Source organism: Argiope bruennichi, chromosome 3, assembly GCF_947563725.1.
Source record: "Argiope bruennichi chromosome 3, qqArgBrue1.1, whole genome shotgun sequence".
Lineage (NCBI taxonomy): Eukaryota > Metazoa > Arthropoda > Arachnida > Araneae > Araneidae > Argiope > Argiope bruennichi.
Genome location: NC_079153.1, coordinates 8,293,843 through 8,312,862, shown reverse-complemented (window position 1 = coordinate 8,312,862; position 19,020 = coordinate 8,293,843). Strand labels below are relative to the sequence as shown.

Sequence of the window (19,020 nt, the reverse complement as noted above, 5' to 3'; positions counted from 1 at the left end):
CTACTATTATCTGGTCTAGTTAGTAAGGGGAGTGCGCAATAGAGAGGCTACAGTACAAAAGAAATGCTTCAGTGGATTTTAAAAATAAGGAATCAAAATAATAAAAAATATATAACAATAAGAATGCAGACAATTCAGGGTCTTTGGTTATTGGCTTGGGTTGGCAATCGATGATGAGGACTATAGGGACTTTGTGTGACAAACGATTAGGCAGATAATAGATCAAAGAATTTGAAGAAAAAACTGTCACATTAAAAAAAAAGTGGTGAGTACGTGACTTATTTGATAAATGACTCTTCTAATATTTGGAGAAATTTCATGGCGATTTATTTGTTAAGATATATTTTATTTATTACATGAAATGCCATAAGACTTTTTGCTGATGTAGCAATTTACTTTCTCTATACGAAATATAGAGAAAGTATGGTATTCGTCAAAAAATTCGAACTCGAGATTTTGACGAATCTCCGTGTTTCAGACCTCCCAGAGTTTGAAAAACACATTATTGGACTAGGTGTTTCCGCCAATATGTCTGATTGTCCATGAAAAAGATAACTCATAAACGCTTTGAGCTAGACGATTGAAATTTGGTATGTGAGCATCTATTCAAAGGAAACAAGTCTGTTTACATATAAGTTAAAACGATAGTTACAAAATAAAGAGAGGTAAATATATAATATTTGGTACATTTTAATATCCATAGTGTAGACCCCTATCAAATTTTGAGCGAAGTTCAACAACAGGTTGACCGTCCGTCGATCTGTACTTTCAAGAAAGTATTCCACCAATGGATGTTTAGAGTGTAAAATCTTTTTCTTCAATTCATTCTAACCCAGTGCTTAAATTTAATTGAAGCAAAAATAGAGATTCAACCTAAAGGAAAAGATTTTACCGGAAAGTTTTGGACAGAATTTCTTCTTATGGGACGTCTTAAAGGTTAAAAATCTGTTTATCGAAATGGAAAAGACGTATCTAGTCTAGACAGTAGCGCCTGATTCTCAATTTGTTAGATAGTACAAATTATAAAAAAGAGAAATTTCTCTCTCAAATGTTGAATGAGAAATGTACTTTCTTGACATTTCGATTGGAGGGCGAAATTTATGTAAGACCACATTTTCATTCTATGTCTTATGAAAAATTCGTCCAATAAAAATACGGGAAAAAGTCCAACAAACTCAATAAAGGATTACATAAAATTACGAATACGCAATAGCATAACGCAGATGATGCGTACACAAAACCGCACGTGCAGTAAACAGCAACACGCAAGCATCAACTCGTTACTAACAACCGCAACAGCACAAAGTGTTGGAGAGATCTCGCGCTCCATAGAGAGTATTCACTTGATTACTTACTTAGGCTCAACTCAACTACTCATTTTTGTTCTGTCTCATAGCATTTTATAGTGTCAACGGAGCTCGAAGAAGATTCTAAAAGGATATCGTATCTTCGCTCCTTATAGATATATAGCTAAAATTCTAATACTGTCTGGTAATTGCCGCCAAATCTATCACTAATGCCGGGTTAATAACCCGACATACATTCAGAATCCATTAGAGTTATTTGCTAAACTCCATTATTTATCATGAAACTAACTGCGCAGAAAATCAATATTATATTTCGGTGAAATAATTTTATTGAATGTATAAATAACAAAATCGATACTTACCTCTTTGGACACCATATTTTGCTCTAGCTCTTTCTAGCCCCGTGGGACCAAACTGTTTCCTTAACATGTTCACTCCTTCTTGTGTACCATACATAATGCTATAAAAATCTTCATATGAACGAATATTTTTTTCATCAGGAAGAGAGCTTCTTTCCAGACTAGTTTCTGCCATCCGAGCTCGGAGCTCGTTTAGCTTTGGAAGTGGGAGTAGTGGGAGATCTGGCTTTGTCATATTCTGTGAAAATAAGATGGTTTGATTTTTTTTAAATGTTAGATTAACGCTTTCATTATAACTAAATAATTAAAACAGAATAGTAAAAAACGAAGAGTAATATCAATATCGTCTTGAATTTTTAGTATCAGTTAACAGGTATTATTAAAAATTTTGTATATATATCTTTTTTTTAATTAAGAAGGAACGAGCTTAGAGTTCTTTAATAACAATTTTTATTTTTGATAATGTTACGGTAAAAGTGAAAAAAAATTGAAGGCGAGAAATCGTGAGAAAATAAAACTCAGAAGTTAAATTAAACCCAAGTCTGATTATTAGAAAATTATCACTTGAAGAATGTAAATAAATTAAAATTACTAAGCACACCCACACAAAGACAACGTGTTATTCGAAATAGTTTACTCAGACACTTTTGATGTCAATACGATGTCATGGAACTTGATTCCAATAGGAATGTTCATGCACACAATAAAAAGAACAGATATATGGCTATTCAAGTGACGTGATTTTAATATTTGTTACGGTTTGATACTTAATAATACTTTGTAGTAGAATTTGTAATAATTAAGTTACACATAAAAGATTTCATTGATAATTAACACAGCCATTACCTAGCCTGTGTACCAGCTAGTCACAAGAGATTCCTAGTACTAAAGAAACTATTTGATAACAGAGAATGGTTTCTTAATAGAAACTTTCATATCGTTTTCGTAATACAAATAAACACAAGTCGCTTTGTATGGCTTCCAAAGAATTCTTGATTACTAAAGAATTTTCAGGATCAGGTCTTTCATCCCCCCTCCCAAAAAAAGAAACCCCACCAGTAATGTATTTAGTTTTAAAAAGTATCTAACTTAAAATAATATTAATATTCTTTTAATAAGAAAAGAAATAATTCCTTATAATATCTTTTAACTTTCTTACAACTTCATTTTTCTAAGGAGGGAAAACCCCCACATTTCTTATAAAAGATATTTTGTTTATATTATAATTGAAATATATTCGTTTTCGTGAGGTGTAATAAACAATTATATTAATTATAATATAATTGTTTTACATGCGAATTTTACACCATAACACTCAATGTAATGAATACCCTAAGGATAACATTTCAATATAATTTATATTGACATATAAAGATACAAAAAAAGAGATAAAAATTCAACTTCATTTTTCAAACGCAGATGCATTCTATTGTAATAACATCAAACTGTCTCAATAAAGCAATTCTCTTTTGATGTCAGTTAAACTAATAATAAATGACATTAGAACAAAAAAATGGAAATTCTCTATTGGTTGGTGTGAATCCAAGCAATTGCTTTATTTTGAAACGTGCTTTATTAATGGACAGAAGAAACAATTATAATTAAATAGGAGTACAACAGCATCATTGAAATCCAATTTGTAAATAATAAAATTTACCGAAGATGGGCGATTTAAATTTAGAAGGAAAAAAAGAATAGAAATATATATATATATATAAACAAAAAAAGTGAAAAATATAAATGAACAAATGAAAAAAATAAGTAAATTAAAGAAATAAACAAACAGAAAAATAAATATATACAATGGCTCAGTCTAAGGTAGAGTCCATGAATCAGGAACAAAAGGCCTGATAGAGTTCTTTTTGCCTTTTTTTTCTTGTACTCACTAGATAGTAGCAAAAGTAGGAGTACAAGCAAAACCATTTAAAAGCTTTTTTTTAAATATTCATCTAATATCTAGAAATTTCCCTCAGATGTAGCATTTGATTGTTTCTTTGTTTTTGCATATGTATTTTAAAGATTGCTTCAGATAAAAAAAAATTAATAAAACATTACTGATGCTTAGTTTAGCACTTGCAAAAGGGAATTTTAATTTAATTGACATTTTGAACACAGTAATACAATATATATATATATATAATTAAAATTTTAGGAAGAACTTTCCAATTTTAATGAAATAACTTATAATATTATATATATTTCGCAATTGGTTTTTGTTTACTATATGAAAAATATATAAGAATTTTTGTCAATAAATGATATTAAAATGTATGTCCCCCCTTTATATATGGAATAGAGGTGGTACATAGGTGCAGAAGTGGTACACGAAATAGGTGCAACATTTCTAATAAATAAGAATTTTTTTAAAAATGCAATTGATTGGAAAAAAAAATTTTTAGTTTGGAAAATCGATGTGAATTGAGATTGATTGAGAACGTTATGTTTAAAAAAAGTATGAAGCTTTTTTTTAAACATAACGTTCATATCTTCCTCATCATAAATTTAAAATCCGATTGTTTTAATAGCAATTAACCTAATTATTAAAACGAAGGTTATCCATTTATAGACACATGTAAAAATATCAATTAGAGACCTCTTTTATCAACTGCATTCATGTCTTCATCTTTAAAACTATATTAGAATATTTTCGTGTTATATTATGCGTGCCTCTGTCATTATGATGTATTTCTAGATATAATTTAAGAAGATATTCTTTAATACACTGTTGCTAAGATCCTCATATTAAATACAGTCACATATTAAATTAATCAGAAATGTAGTTGGTGATAGTAGATAATGGAACTACACAATTTTGGAAGGAATTGACCAAATTCTTCAAAAGATAATGCAACAGTGTAATTCATAAATCCATTAGAAAACAAACAGACTGAATCATACACTGGAAATAATTTTCTTATGTACTAAAGCTGAAGATAAAATAATTTTGCATATCTAGATAACATCTACAATATTTCCAAGCAGTATCATATCTATAAATGAGAGAGAAATATTTTATAGTTGATTAATAGCGATTCATTGAAGAAGCAAGCATGCTACTCTAATGCCTACAACTTTTCAAGATATGGATTCGAATCCATTAGCTATCAAGTTTGAGAGTCCACAACTTTTTTTTAAGTAGCCCACTTAGTATTAAACACACGCTCTTTAAAAGATGCGTTTTAATAGTTCCGCTACAACGGATAACAAAAATGGTAAAGCAAAGGACCTCTTAAGGTCCACTCCTTGAAGGGTAAAGTGAAAGGCCCGTGAAGAGTTAAGGACGAGAAAGTTTTTTATTTTTTATTATTTTCCCCCCTTTCAGAGTAGATTCACGCTTCCGAAATCTATAAAAATGATAACACTTTCAGTCTTCCGTTTTAATGGACCGTCTACCTACTCAGCTCATGAATATAAAAATGGAAATCAACTTCGGAACTTTTTTTTTGTCTCTTGAAGGTGACAAAATGTTGGCGCGATGGCGATTTTATTAAAATATGGGAGTTCTTTTTCTCATCATTTTCTTTCAAGTGCTTTAAAGAGAAAATATTACAGCTCATTAAAAATGTTTTGTCTTCTTTATATTGTTAAGAAATAAACGCATTTCAGCGGATTTGTTTGGAAGATAATATTACACTGTATTTAAGCTGTTGGAATAATATAGTAGTTCTATTTTATTTTATTTCAATTTATGGTTTTAATACAAAATGCTCGAACTAAATCAGAATGTTTAAAATTATATTTTTGAAGATAACTATGCATTGTGTAATTTAAAAGTTCTTTTTATTTTTATTGACATTCATAATTTAAAATATTTTTGATTCCTTTTTTGCATAAATGAATAAAGAAGACAATGGGATGGCGTTTCCGCATTATCCAATAGACAAGAAAAATAACTTTTTAATGGAAATTTCAAACAAAAAAATTATGATGTCAATTTTTTCTAGTGCTTATGAAAGATTTTATTCATTAAAATGGTTAATTGACAAGTATTCTTTAATCGAATGTTTTGATGAAAAGATATAAAGAACAATTTGTCAGAAACACATGTATTTCATTTGCCTTTCTAATGAGAGCCATATGTCTCGCAGGAGTTTTAGGAAAGGCATTAAAAAACAAAATCATTAACAGTGCAAGCAATATTTAGTTTTTATAATGTATCAAATATTACGCAAAAAAGAAAAATTTATTGTAATATTACACATGACATCTAAGTAGATCTTAAAGCACAGTTTTTTTATAAACATTCATTTTTCTTTTCTAAACAATAGTTTTCCAATCAATAAAATTGAATTTTTTAAAATGTTATTCATTAAGCTAAAGATTTATATTCATTCATTTGACAAATTACTTGGGTAGGAGTTTTTAAATTTGCATAAGACAACGATTGAACCAATGAATAATCACAGAGTCAACAAAGATAGATAAACCCAAAAGGAAGCATATAATAAAAGTGTTTTATTTATCATTTGAAAAAACTTTCCATTTTTTTTCTTTTCAAAATACGCCAAAACTCGTTCATGTACCAAGAAAAAAAAATTCATGGGTTTAAAGCTTACTTAAACACCTTGGTTGGTTGAGTGGGTGAAACAATTTCGACAAAACCTTGAAACATCTCAAATGAAAAAATAAATAAATGAAAGAGGTCGTACCAATCATTCAAAGCACGTCACTCGTGTATAATTTAACCTAAAATAAAAATCAAAAGGTAACTTTTTATAAATAAGGTTTTATGAAATTATTATTATTATTGCTATTGCTTTCTTAGGAATTTAACATCAGTAATCGGAAGTTTGGCAGATAACTACGTTTTTCAGACATTATGACAATTTTTTAATTTAATATTCTTAATGTCTGAATTGGTTCCTTTATAAAACCGTTAGAATTTAGTACCTAAGTCTAAAAAAAATTAAAAAGTAAAAAATGGAAGAAAAAAAGTGGTTGGATATAAAGGATTTTCGATCCATAAATTTACCCATCCATTTTCAACTCCTTTCAAGATAAGAATCAGTATATATAAAAACATATTAACATTCTGTCATAAGGTTATCTAAGCATTCTGTTATATAGATACTATTTTTCCATTTGAAAATGAGCAAATTGTTTAGATATGCACACAATTTTTGTTCTTTTATGATGAGATAAAGGAGAGATAAAGTTGAGATAAAGGAGGGAACTGAAATATTCTCTACATGCATACAAATGAGATTAATGCATGCTTTCACATGACACCCAACAGGCGCACTGAACTCTGTTTGAAATCTAATACATTTCTAACAAGAGGACCCAGCGGGAGGGGTCGCTCTAAACTCGCATACTCTCTAACATAGGTGTTATTCTCCCATCCACCGGAAAAAAATATGTGGACCTTGGAAAAAGAAGAGGATGCTTTACAGTGCATTGGTGCACAATAGTTGGGAAATATCAAACTTTGGCACGAATTTAGCATTTTAATGATTCTATTGTATGATACTTGGCGAGATTTCCGGCGATTCATCCCTGGAATGTAATAAATAGTATCCGAGAATCAAATGAGTGATTTAGACACGATTGGAACCAAAATATGACACATTACTACAATTGCACTCATAAAATGACATACCTCATTTCATATATTAACTCACTGCGTTTTTGACATAGCATTTACACGCTTCTAAAGGTACAGAATCGACAAACATTCAACCCCTTGTTAGGTTTGTTTCAAAATTTGACAGATGTCTACACTATAGAGGCTAAATCTGTGTACCGAAATTTATCCATCTGGACATCCATTAACATATATTCGACAACCGAACGTTCAGATTTCCACTGAATCAATTTGCTGAAAATTCGATGGAAATCTATAGATTTGATATAAAGAAGGAAGATATGATATAAAAAAACCAAGTTTAATCCGTTTAGCTCAAAGTGCTTTTGATTTTTCTATGTCACACACAAATAAACTGATAGAAATTTTCCAAAAATGTGTTTTGGTAACTCAAGCAAGTCAAAAACATGAAGATTCGTCAAAAACTTGAGTTCAGATTTTTGACGATTATAATACTTTCTCTATACTTCATATACGAGAAAATAAAAAAGACGGACCGTTATGTGCAATCAGATTAAAGCCAAATGGCGTATCCAAATATTTGTTTAGGTTAGGAAGATTTTTAATCTTATACGCCAACGAATATGCCGAAAATGGCGTTTTTATAGCATATTATTTACAAATGTAACTATTTTTAATTTGCTTTATTCCACACATTTGAAAAAAAATTAATTTACGTGCTGACCTTCTGTGCATAAAAAAACTGCACTTGTAAATTTAATCATGAATTTGAACTATAGTGATTTTAATATGAAATGCTTCGTCCGAAACAATTGCTATGGTTTAAATTGTTACAGCTTTTTTTTTCATTTGATAATAATTAATTTTTTAATCTAGGAATAGACTTTTTAAAATAATGGTTAAACAAATGACTGTAAAGAAATTTTATCTCTTGAATATGAAAACTTAAGAATCATTATATTTATAAATATATTGAAAGTTATTTTTTCACTATACTTTAAAAAGTACGTAAATATAATCCAAAATTCTCTTATTTCAATAACAATTCAGCTGTTTTCCTGATCTTATAATGAATATTCCAAAATACATGATCAATGTAAAACTTTGCTCAATCACGTTAGGGAAAATTGTGATTTGGCTAAACTTGTTCTGTGAATGTTCAGAATTGTTTTTAGAAATTCAAACGAACAATACAAAACAACAAACTTTAACACACGTAAGTACTGTAAAAAATGACTTGAATATACGCAATTTATAAAAATGTTAGAAAGATATGCGTTCATTTTAATTTTAACTGTATGTATAAAAAAAGTATAATAAAAGATATTGGAGAATTTTATTCCCAACAGCTGCACATTGTCACTTCTTTATCAACAATTAGTCATCTTTGCTGACAGTTGGTTCACCGGGATTAATAGCTGCAAAAATTTTCATTTAAATATTTAGTGCAACTTGGTCTTAATGATTTTTTAACAAAATATTTTTAAAATTCGAGTTTTTCTAGACATATGATTCATGGTATTTCAGAAGTCTTATATCAATCTGTTCATTGTGGTATGCAGTTCCCTAATTTTCTGCCTATATCATCATACATTATCAATCATATCACAAAAAAGAGCTGCAGTGCTTAAAAATGCCTTAACCTTCTTTAAACTTAAACCGCATTTTTACAACTTTTCATCATTACTTGATTTAACTTTCATTGTAAGCACAACAGAATTTCAAATATTTTGTTAAAAATATTTCTCATACTGAAGTTAACACAACGTGTAAAAAGTAAGCCAAATCTTTATATCTTGAATGTGAAAGATAAGAAAAAAAAACTGGAGGAAATTTTAGTAACAACATTAAAAATAACAAAATATGTTGTTGTAAAAGTTATAAAATACATTTTAAATATTTTAATTGATTAAATATATATGGTAAAATTATTTTATATCATTTAAAAAATAAATTCTGAAATTTTCAGATAATGTAAAAACCATTTTTTGTTCTTTAATATTATTAAAAGCTATTGCAAAAAAAAAGAGAGAAATCTTCGCTTAATTTTTAATTCATTAAAGTTTCAAAAGAAAAATCTCTCCATGATGCCCAGTCTCATTCTTCAAAACATATGTGCTAAGTTTAGTAGCTCGGAGTCAAACGATCTGTCCTGTTGAGTGCAAACACGCATATACATATATATTCACAGTCATCGTTATTAGTAGTAGAGATAAGAGGTTATAAAACAATGATTATATGGGGAAAAAGAAATATGTCATATGCAAATCAATTGCGAATATTTGGCAATTAATCAAAATATATATTTTAGATGCTCTAGTACTATAAACAAGAATGAATAAAAGATTTATTCATTTATAATTACAATTATTGCTTTTAATTTCAAAAGCAATCATCCAGAATTTTCTCAACTTCACGTGCTTTGAATTCCTTTTATCTTCGTTCTTTTTTTTAAATAAACAATTTAATATACTGCTATTTTGTTAGGCTGATTCAATGGAAAGAAAAAAATTGGCAAATAACTTTACAGACAGTAATTAGTACAAAACGCTAGCAACTATTTTAATTTTTAATTATATTGATAAATTTTAAAGTTTGATACTATTTATTTAGGTCTCGTTTTGTAGCAAAACAAAGGCAATTTTGGTTCGGACATCGTAACTTTGAACTGCGGTCAGATGACAGATGATGATGACATTAGTTCTCACTCCAGGTTTCCAGGCCAGGCCGGCAGGAAGATATTTGGCCTCGGCTGATTTAATAATCAGCACTCTCGTTGGGAAGAAATCCATCGATGTAATTGGGTTTCAAGCCCTCACCATCATCCAATTCTCCCTCATCAAGTCCTTAGCACCAAGCCAGCGCTGTCCAGAAAATTTTTAAAAATGCATCAACAACATAGTGTACGCTCATGAAATCTATAACTATCGCCAAGAGTTATTAACAGAATTAAATAATAAGCTATTATTTCTTTCTATTGAAATCATATTAATTTGACGGCTTCTGTACCCACTTTCCCATGAACTTTCCTCCAGATTTGATTTTCCCTCAACAAACAGTGGAGCAGAAATAAGGAAATAGAGGTATGCAAAACAGCAGACCATAATGTGAGTTGATTATAGTTTCCTTATAAAAATCGATGCACCATTCTAATACTATAAAGGATTCAATCCTGTGTATTCTTCACTATTTCATTAAAAAATGGTTGTCATTTGATAAAATGTTTTATCTTCTACCATTTTGCATCAATTAATTTTAAAAAGATTTTATTTTGATATCCCTCGTTTTATTTAGTGTGAAAATAGGAAACAGTTTTAATTAATTACATTGTTCTAATTTACTGAATTTTATCCAAAACTGTCTATTGAAAACATTTAATTTGGTGTTATTAGTAGCTTTTGATTTGTTACCGTTTCAAAGTACACGTTTTCACCGAATAAAACACAATTTTCTAGAGGAATAGACTAAAGCAATTCAAGAGACAGAACCTGAAACTTCAAAACGCTAAGGATAAGAATCGAAATCATGCTATTTAGCCATAATTGATTTCAGAGTCATATTATTATTTAAGGGATAAAATAACCGAAAAAATATTGATTTTGATTTTCTTTTGTTCGTTTCTTTCATCTTCTCTATCTAATCATTGCTAAGTTGTTCTTTTATTATTTCAGAAATTATTTAGCAATTTATCCGTAGTGGCAACTAAAATTTATTTGCAAATAGAAATTTTAAACAATCAACGTAACAGTCAACTTAATGCTAAGGATATTTTCTATTTAAGAAAAGACCTTCAGATTTTATTGTATATATTTATCACTATGCATATGATAAAATTACGCATTCAATAAACATTAAATTCTATTGCTCTATTTATACGAAATAAAAAATGAGTACGAATTAATTGTCTTTTTTACATAATAAAAGTAAAAGATATATGTTAAATTTTTTTTAAAATAAATATTGAAATCTGTGGAAGATTTGTAATATATCTGAGTAATTATATAAATAAAATTTGAAGTAAAAATTTTCCTATTTGGAAAAACGGAAAACAATTCTAAAAACTGATGCTTTTTAAAGAAAAGTTTAATTTTATCTGAAGAGGCAGGCTAAAATAGTCTTTTTTTTCTTCTCAGGGTTATTCTATTTGAATTTTTTTAAGATACCTATCAAAATCCTTTCGAAAATAAATATAATAATAAAAAAATGTTGAGAAAATATTTTCGTATATTCTCAATGTTATTCTCAAATATTTGTTTTTCTTTCTTCGTTGAAGGATGTATTTCAAGTATTCAGGATTTAGTGCTGACAACTTTTCAAATTAATGATATATTATGAATGTTATCAATATGAAATTTCTATTTCTTTGTCATAATCTATTATGGTAATGGTCTTTTTAGCCTAAAAGTGCAATGTCGTACAATGCTCAGAAATGTTATCCATAAATCTCAGAGTCTGAACTTCGGCAAGGCATGAATTTGTCCATTGGAAGATAACAAGTTTACCTATGATTATCAGCTTAACGTCGTCGAGTCGAGGTTGCCACTCTTACTGTTTGACGTTGAAGAGTTGCCTTTTGCGTTTTGGACACAAACAAGGAGTAATATTCATTATTTTGTCTTATTATTCTGATTCCTCAGATCCTTAGAACCCAGGCACTTTAAAATACTTTCACTCTTTCCAAATTTCTGTTTCAAATATAGGAGAAATACCTGCCTATTTGACAGCTCCCAATGATATTTCATTTTCATAAACGGTTCACGAACAAAATGGGATTCAATTTAGCTGTTAAGAGTCCGTTGTATCTATTAAAATCAACTGTATAGAAACGAATTTCTTTCTTTCTGTTTTCAAGGTTACCCACAATAACGAACAAACACGCTCTTCGGGTATTGGCTATATCACATTTGACGAAAAGGAGATGCAGATGATCATCATGCACTGTCTGAATTAACTAGTATTTTAAAACTGAAAGATTTAATACTAGCATCACTTTATATTTAAAAATGTTTTTGGTTATATCATTCGCTTAGCAAAATTTGACTATCTTTTTTTTTTTTTTTTTTTTTTTTTAAATTTTGAGCTAAAACGAAGTTTACGTCCGTAGAATTAACATAAACTTTGTTGTGGTCTGACAGTTGGCTTAAAATACTAAAAGAAATTTTTCTTTTTATATAAAGGCAATGATGAAAGATAATGATTCTGTGGACACTACAATCATTAATCAAAGAACAGGCAAAGGAATCAAAAAGGGAAGAAAGAAAGAAAAAATCTTGACTTTTGTATAATAGATATGCATCTGGATTTGATAAGTGAAAAAACCAAGCAGTAACAATACTGCAAATAACATTATTTATACGAAGATTATTAATTTGTTCAATATAACAAAAAATTATATATCATTATTATAATGAGCAGAAAATGCATTTTCTTTAACTTATGAGTCAACCACATTTCAATGTAACGGCTCTAGTATTTTGGTAGGAATGTTTACTATGGAGTAACAAGATATAGATAGAAATTGCAATCATCGTTATAATTTATAATGAGAATAAATAAGCATTTTATATTCAAAAATGAAATAGCACAATATTTTACTTTTGAATTAGCATGTCGAAAGTAAATCAAATCGGAAAATTTTTAATTAAAGTATTCTTACGATACATATAAAGCGTGTTATTTTTTTTTTTTTTTTGACAGGTTATATATATATTTTTTTTGTTATGAAGTGACAATAATTTCAGGGCGTATCCGGAAAATAAACTGAAATCATTATTTTTATTAGGTAGAAAATATATCAAAGTAGGTGAATGAGGTCTAAAATAGGGTGTGGAACATTTAAGAACCTTTTATTTATTTTTTTCCTAAATTCTTGAGAATCAAATATTAAATGTTAAGATGAGTTTGCTAGTGGATGAACCGGAAGTAGATATAATCAGATACTTTAATGTAAATATTTGATTATATTGATTTTGTTTTGGTTTGAGAAATTAAAAATTTCAGTTTAGAAAATGCTTTTGTGTTGCATTCATTTCGATTTGTGCATATTTTTTATGTATAAGAAGCATCAACTTCAATTTCAGAAGATATTTAGAACTATATTAATACAAATTAGTTTCTATATTTGAAAAAAAATTAATATTAATTCACCTAACTGAGATGGAAAATGCTTCAGATCAAAGCTTCATAATATATTTCTTTTGTAATGCTTGTTATTAATCTTAATTTTTCCTGCATTTTATGCTAATAAATAAGTATCACAATAAATATTTTAATGGGAATTCACTTAAAGTAATTGAGTTAAAGGCTTTAGTAAAAATGCAAAGACTTAAATCAGTAAAAAAATGGCAAAATTTAGAATAAAACAATCTTAATCACGACAAATTGTTTTACTGTAGAGGAAAGCTAATGCTAAGAATTAATTAATGCTCATATTTTCGGAATAATTTTACTTGCCGTTAAAAAAGCAGTTAAATTCTTTAGTAAAGCAAACTCAATGTATATTCAATGGAACTAAAAGCTTGTTAAATATGAAGGATAGTAATTATATTCATTTGTACATTAAAAAAATTCGTCGTCTTCAGTCATTTAGCTCTTAAGAGGATATGGATGCTTACTGAATTCTCTCCGTTTATTTAAATACTAGCCGCCTTTGGCGACCAGCCGGTTCGCCAATCTTAATGTTCGTTAAAATTTTAATAATTAAATATTTTATGCAATTTCTACTTTAATAGCTTCTTCATCAAAATATTTTAAAACTTCAAATTTTGATTATCATATAATTCATTCATAATATTATAAAGGCCTTCAGTCATAACGTATTATGTATCTCTCTCATTTTCTGTTAGCACCCGTAGAATTTATGCTTTAAATTAAAGTGGAAAGAATTTATCTTCAATTAATATAATAATATATTTTACTGAAACAAAGCATTTTTTTATAATCTGATTACTGAAAATAGAGTCACTCAGCGTTTAAACTTTATGGGCACTAAAGAATATCTTTTTAAATGTATGTAATATCTCAAGAGTTGGTCAACAAAATTTTCTTAGATTCATTATGAGCAGATCGATTCATTAACAATGTTTAAATTTAAATGCATCAAACACTAAGAAAATAAAACGAATCGTTTAAAATAAACGGTTGAAAACAGGTTTTAAAAAAACTACTTAAAAAACGATGTACTTAAAACTATAAGCATATACAAAAAATATATAACATAAATACAATTTACTTACAAAAGCATGCAACTAACCCCCAAATAATTTAAATCATCCATTGATAACGTTGTCATGGCAACAATCAGAACAGAATGCGCATGCGTGAATTTTCTTCGCCGGTTACGTAACGCAAATACGTGATTTTTTCTACGCCAGTTGGGGTAACGCTATGCGGATTAGAAATTTCTAATTTCCTTTATTCTGTTTTATTTTAATTCAAAAGTACTTCAGAATGAATCTGAAAGATTGATTCATTAACAACGTTTAATTTTAAATGCATCAAACATTAAGAAAATAAACAGAACCGATTGAAATAATCCGCCGAAAAATTTTAACCCTAGCCTCATTACTGTTGGGAGAAAAAAACAACTGAAGCCTTTCTCGTTTGGCGCTGGGGATAATGGAAGATTTTTTTGGCGGGAAAGTTAGTTTTTAATTAATAATTAAAATTCTAATTAAAAATTCGAAAAAAGAAACCCCAGGTGCACATTCCCAACCTCCAAGGTATACATGTACCAAATTTGGTAGCTGTATGTCAAACGGTCTGGCCTGTAGAGCGCCAACACACACACACACACACACACACACATTGAGCTTTATTATAAGTATAGATAATACTTTCAATTGGATGTGCAAAACATTTTTGCGAATCACATTTGCAAGTGTAATGGAGGGTATTATAGGCTTCCATAACTTCATAAATCATTTATTTTTCAACAAAATGGTTTTATAAACACATTTTTGACGTAATGCACATATTCAAAATAATCGTCTCTGTGTTTCTTTCTTCTTTATAGAAAACTACAAATAGTGGTGAATAACAACGCCAGAACAATTATGTTTCACACTCCTTTCCTATTTTCACTTATAAATTTACAGAGGAGTTTCAATTACTTTAAGACTTTCAGATTTCAGAATTTCAGATTGTAAAAAAATCGGAAGGCTATGTCGTACAAGAGACGATTTTTAAAATTGCAAGCATACAACTGCTGTAATAAGCTTTGTCTCCATGAGAAATCGAAATTTGTCATGAATGTAAGTTATTATTTGTGTAAATGTTATCTTAGACACACACACAAAACGCTTAGAATTTTTTTTAAAAAATGAGGAGGTGCGATTGAACTGATTGATACACATCCACATAGTTCACATCAATGAAAACTCTTTCAAAAACATTCATTAATATTTGTTCATGACAAAAAATTCTTGCTTATCTGCTCTACGCCACGTCTGTAAAAGCACATTTTAGCCTGCTATTACAATTCGCGTAATCATTTCATATATTTGCTCTACACCTGGAAATTTACAAGCATTATTTTACACCAATTTACCAATCATATTACACCAATAATTTTTTTTGTCTTTATTTTAAAATGCACATACACCAATATTTAAAATGCAATCATACACCAGCAGTATGAAGTTACGATGATTTATTCACATCTAAAAGCAAAAACATGTCAAATCAAAGTAAATAAAAGTAATCATGCTTATTAAATAATGAGAATTAAAACAATAACTTTAAGCATTCTTTAAAACATTCTTTTTTTATTTTGTTTCTTCGTTACAGCGAAATGACAAGATTCACGAAAATTGTTGAAATTTTTGCTATTTTCTTGTTCAAGATAACAATGCCATTTTAGATATAAAAGAAGGAATTGCATCTTATTATTTCTTTTCATCGTTGATTGCTCATAATATTGATAAATAATGGCATAATCTGGTAAAAAAATGGAATAAAGCTTACAAAACTATCAGAAAGAATAAAGAATATTGGTAATTATTTGAATTCAACACCATGTCCATTTATCCGGTACACATTATCAGCAGCAGGATCAACAACCAATTGAGTATTTTTAAAAACAACATTATTGAATTCCTTTTAAAAATAAAGTCAGTACAATTTACAAAAATAAAAAATCTAAATTTGATAATAAATAGATCGATTTTTATAAAGAGTCTTAATTAAAAAAACAACACAAGATTATTATTATTATTATTTTTTTTGAAATTTCATACCAGTGACTTCCTATTTCTCGATTGTTTTTACAGTTTTCGATGATTTTTCTAATTAACATCACGATTTTATATTCTTCTGTTTGGTATTGTTCTCTTCATTAAAATAATTTTTTAGCCATCTATTATATTAAACATACTATTTGTAACTATTATATTATTACTATTAGAAGAAAAAGAAGGGTATAGGAGATACTTAAACTAGTTAAAGCGATTTTTTATCATTTGAATTAATTTCTACTAATAATTAATAACATCTTTAAGTATATAATACACATCTCCTGCCACGGGTGTTCTACATAGTTCTTTTACAAGACGATAAATTATGTACAAGATTAAAATAGGATTTACGCAAGATAGTTGTTTATTTATATGCACTCACAAGAATCTCACAAGTGATGTATTATCTAAAAGTACTTTAAATTGATTCAAAAGCTTTCGGAAGTTCCATGAGGTCAGTTTCTTATTTTACAGGATGCTACTTAGAGACCACTTTCTTTATCACGTTCATTATCTATTAGATAGTGGCTGTCATATCCATTTACGAAAAGCATAAAATTCTGAACGTTTAACTACTTAGGATTTCGTTTCATATGCCAACCAAATGTCTTTACAGAAATAGTGGCGTCTAGAGCTGTATCGCTCGATCCTGCGAAATAGCACAAATGTTGTTTCGAAAGAGAACGTCAATAGAGCTAAAAAAATTCTGTATACTACTGGAAGACATTTTCAAAACTACTGATGACAAAAAAATTATAATGTTTTTCAATCAGGTGCATTTTTAAAAAGCTTTTGCAAACGACGAAGATATTATTAAATCTTAAAGCAGCTAGTTATTTATATTAAATACAAGATGTTGAGACTATGTATAAACAAAAATAATGGTTTATAGCACGGGAATTCCATATTATAAAATATAAATTAAGATGATTAAAATGGGGAGCTTCTAATGTTGATATGAGGTTAAACTATTCCAGTATGAACAAGCAAAATTTTGTGAAAGCTCGAATAAAAGTTGCAGATTAACATTTATTTATCCGCAAATAACTATCCTTTTAAATAAAAAAGTAAGGTTAACTTTTAGTTTTAAAAAGACTCCATTTTTTAGAGTACTATAGAAGTTTAATATAATAATTCGAAATTTATGAATTTTTTAAAGCATAGCTGTTTAAAATAATTATTTATCATAAGTTTATATGTACACTTATGAGAAATTTTAAATCTATAAATACATTCTAATCTTTTACACTTTGCCAAAACTTGACCAAAGTGTCACCTCCTCCAGAATTTAATAGCTGAAATTCAAGAAATCAAGTCACTTTGTCATTAATGGATAAAAAAAAAAGTTTTCGTAACGAAATGCATAAAATCAATCGAAAAATCAAAATAATGATAACATATGCATTCTGTCTAATTTAGAAATATGTGTCACTTATGAAATTGGCCACAAAGAAGGTATCGAAGGAATTTATCGATCTAGGTAGGTCTCTTTATTAAGTACGGTCTATAGGCGCCGATGGGTACTTTGTCTTGAGGAATAAAATGATTAATTGTGGGTCGTTCACGTTGAGGACAGGATTCTTTCGGATACCTAGATAAAAAGTTCTTTTTTGAGAATCATTTGACGTCATTTCTACGTCATCTGTACTCAGAGGGAAAATTAAAAATCGAAACTTGTCCCAGACAAAAGGCCCGCCAAGAGATTCCCTCGGGATATTTTGAGATTCGACGATGTTTAAGAGAAGCTCGAAGACGTTTGCAAGTGCCTCTTTAAGATTTCTTTGTTTATAATTAGTTTGAACTCGATTTTTAAATAAACAAGGCCAGCAAATAGGGTCTGCCCCTGACAGATAAACTTCAGTAAACGACCGAATGAAAGTTGAATTTTGTTGCTTCGAATATTTGTTTTGTAAAGTTCAAGAAATAAAAAAGTAATTTGAATGAGCTTTTAAAACTTTTACTGATTAGGAAAAAAAATTGAAATTGGTACTATTTTTATCGAAAATTGTCAAACAAAGAATAGTTAAAAATTCTTTGAAACTCAGGACTAGAGAAATTCATTGCGAGAGAAGAAATATTAACTTTGAACAAAGTTACAGGAAAGCTTTATTGGTTTCACTTTTTTAATATGTAATGGCATCTTTGTGCAACAAGTTAAAAATAGCCCATGTTTAAATCTGCTATTAAGTTCAAGTAGCAATCAGTTAAAAGTTGTTTCGATAAGGGGTGGCTAGGATACTTGCATATTCTATAGAAAAATGCCGTATAAATGGGAAGGTGTACATGTATTTTGGTATGGTCAAATTCCCTCTCGCTGTTGAAGCAGGAGAGGCTTAAAGCTCATCCCCGATATCTAACCATATGATAACTGTCTCCAAATAGTCAATGTACTGCTTCCAGACAAAATATATACATAATAAATTAAACAAAACTAAAACTTTGCCAAAAGACCTATATATCTGGTTTTAATCTGGAAAAGTATGAAGGACTTTTAGGATTCATCTAAAATAAATTAAAAACAGCCTTTACTCACCATTATAGATTCAAATGACAATATAAGATATATATTCTAAATA

General features: G+C 28.6%; 1 protein-coding gene across 1 annotated transcript in view; it reads right to left on the bottom strand.

The window, feature by feature from the left end:
* The window catches only part of LOC129964094 (uncharacterized), a 73,589-nt gene that overhangs the window by 32,276 nt on the left and 22,293 nt on the right, over window positions 1-19,020 (bottom strand). Inside the window, exon 2 of the mRNA XM_056078775.1 lies at window positions 1,670-1,904. Coding sequence (XP_055934750.1) covers window positions 1,670-1,904 — 235 coding nt within the window. The remainder of the gene's footprint in view (window positions 1-1,669; window positions 1,905-19,020) is intronic.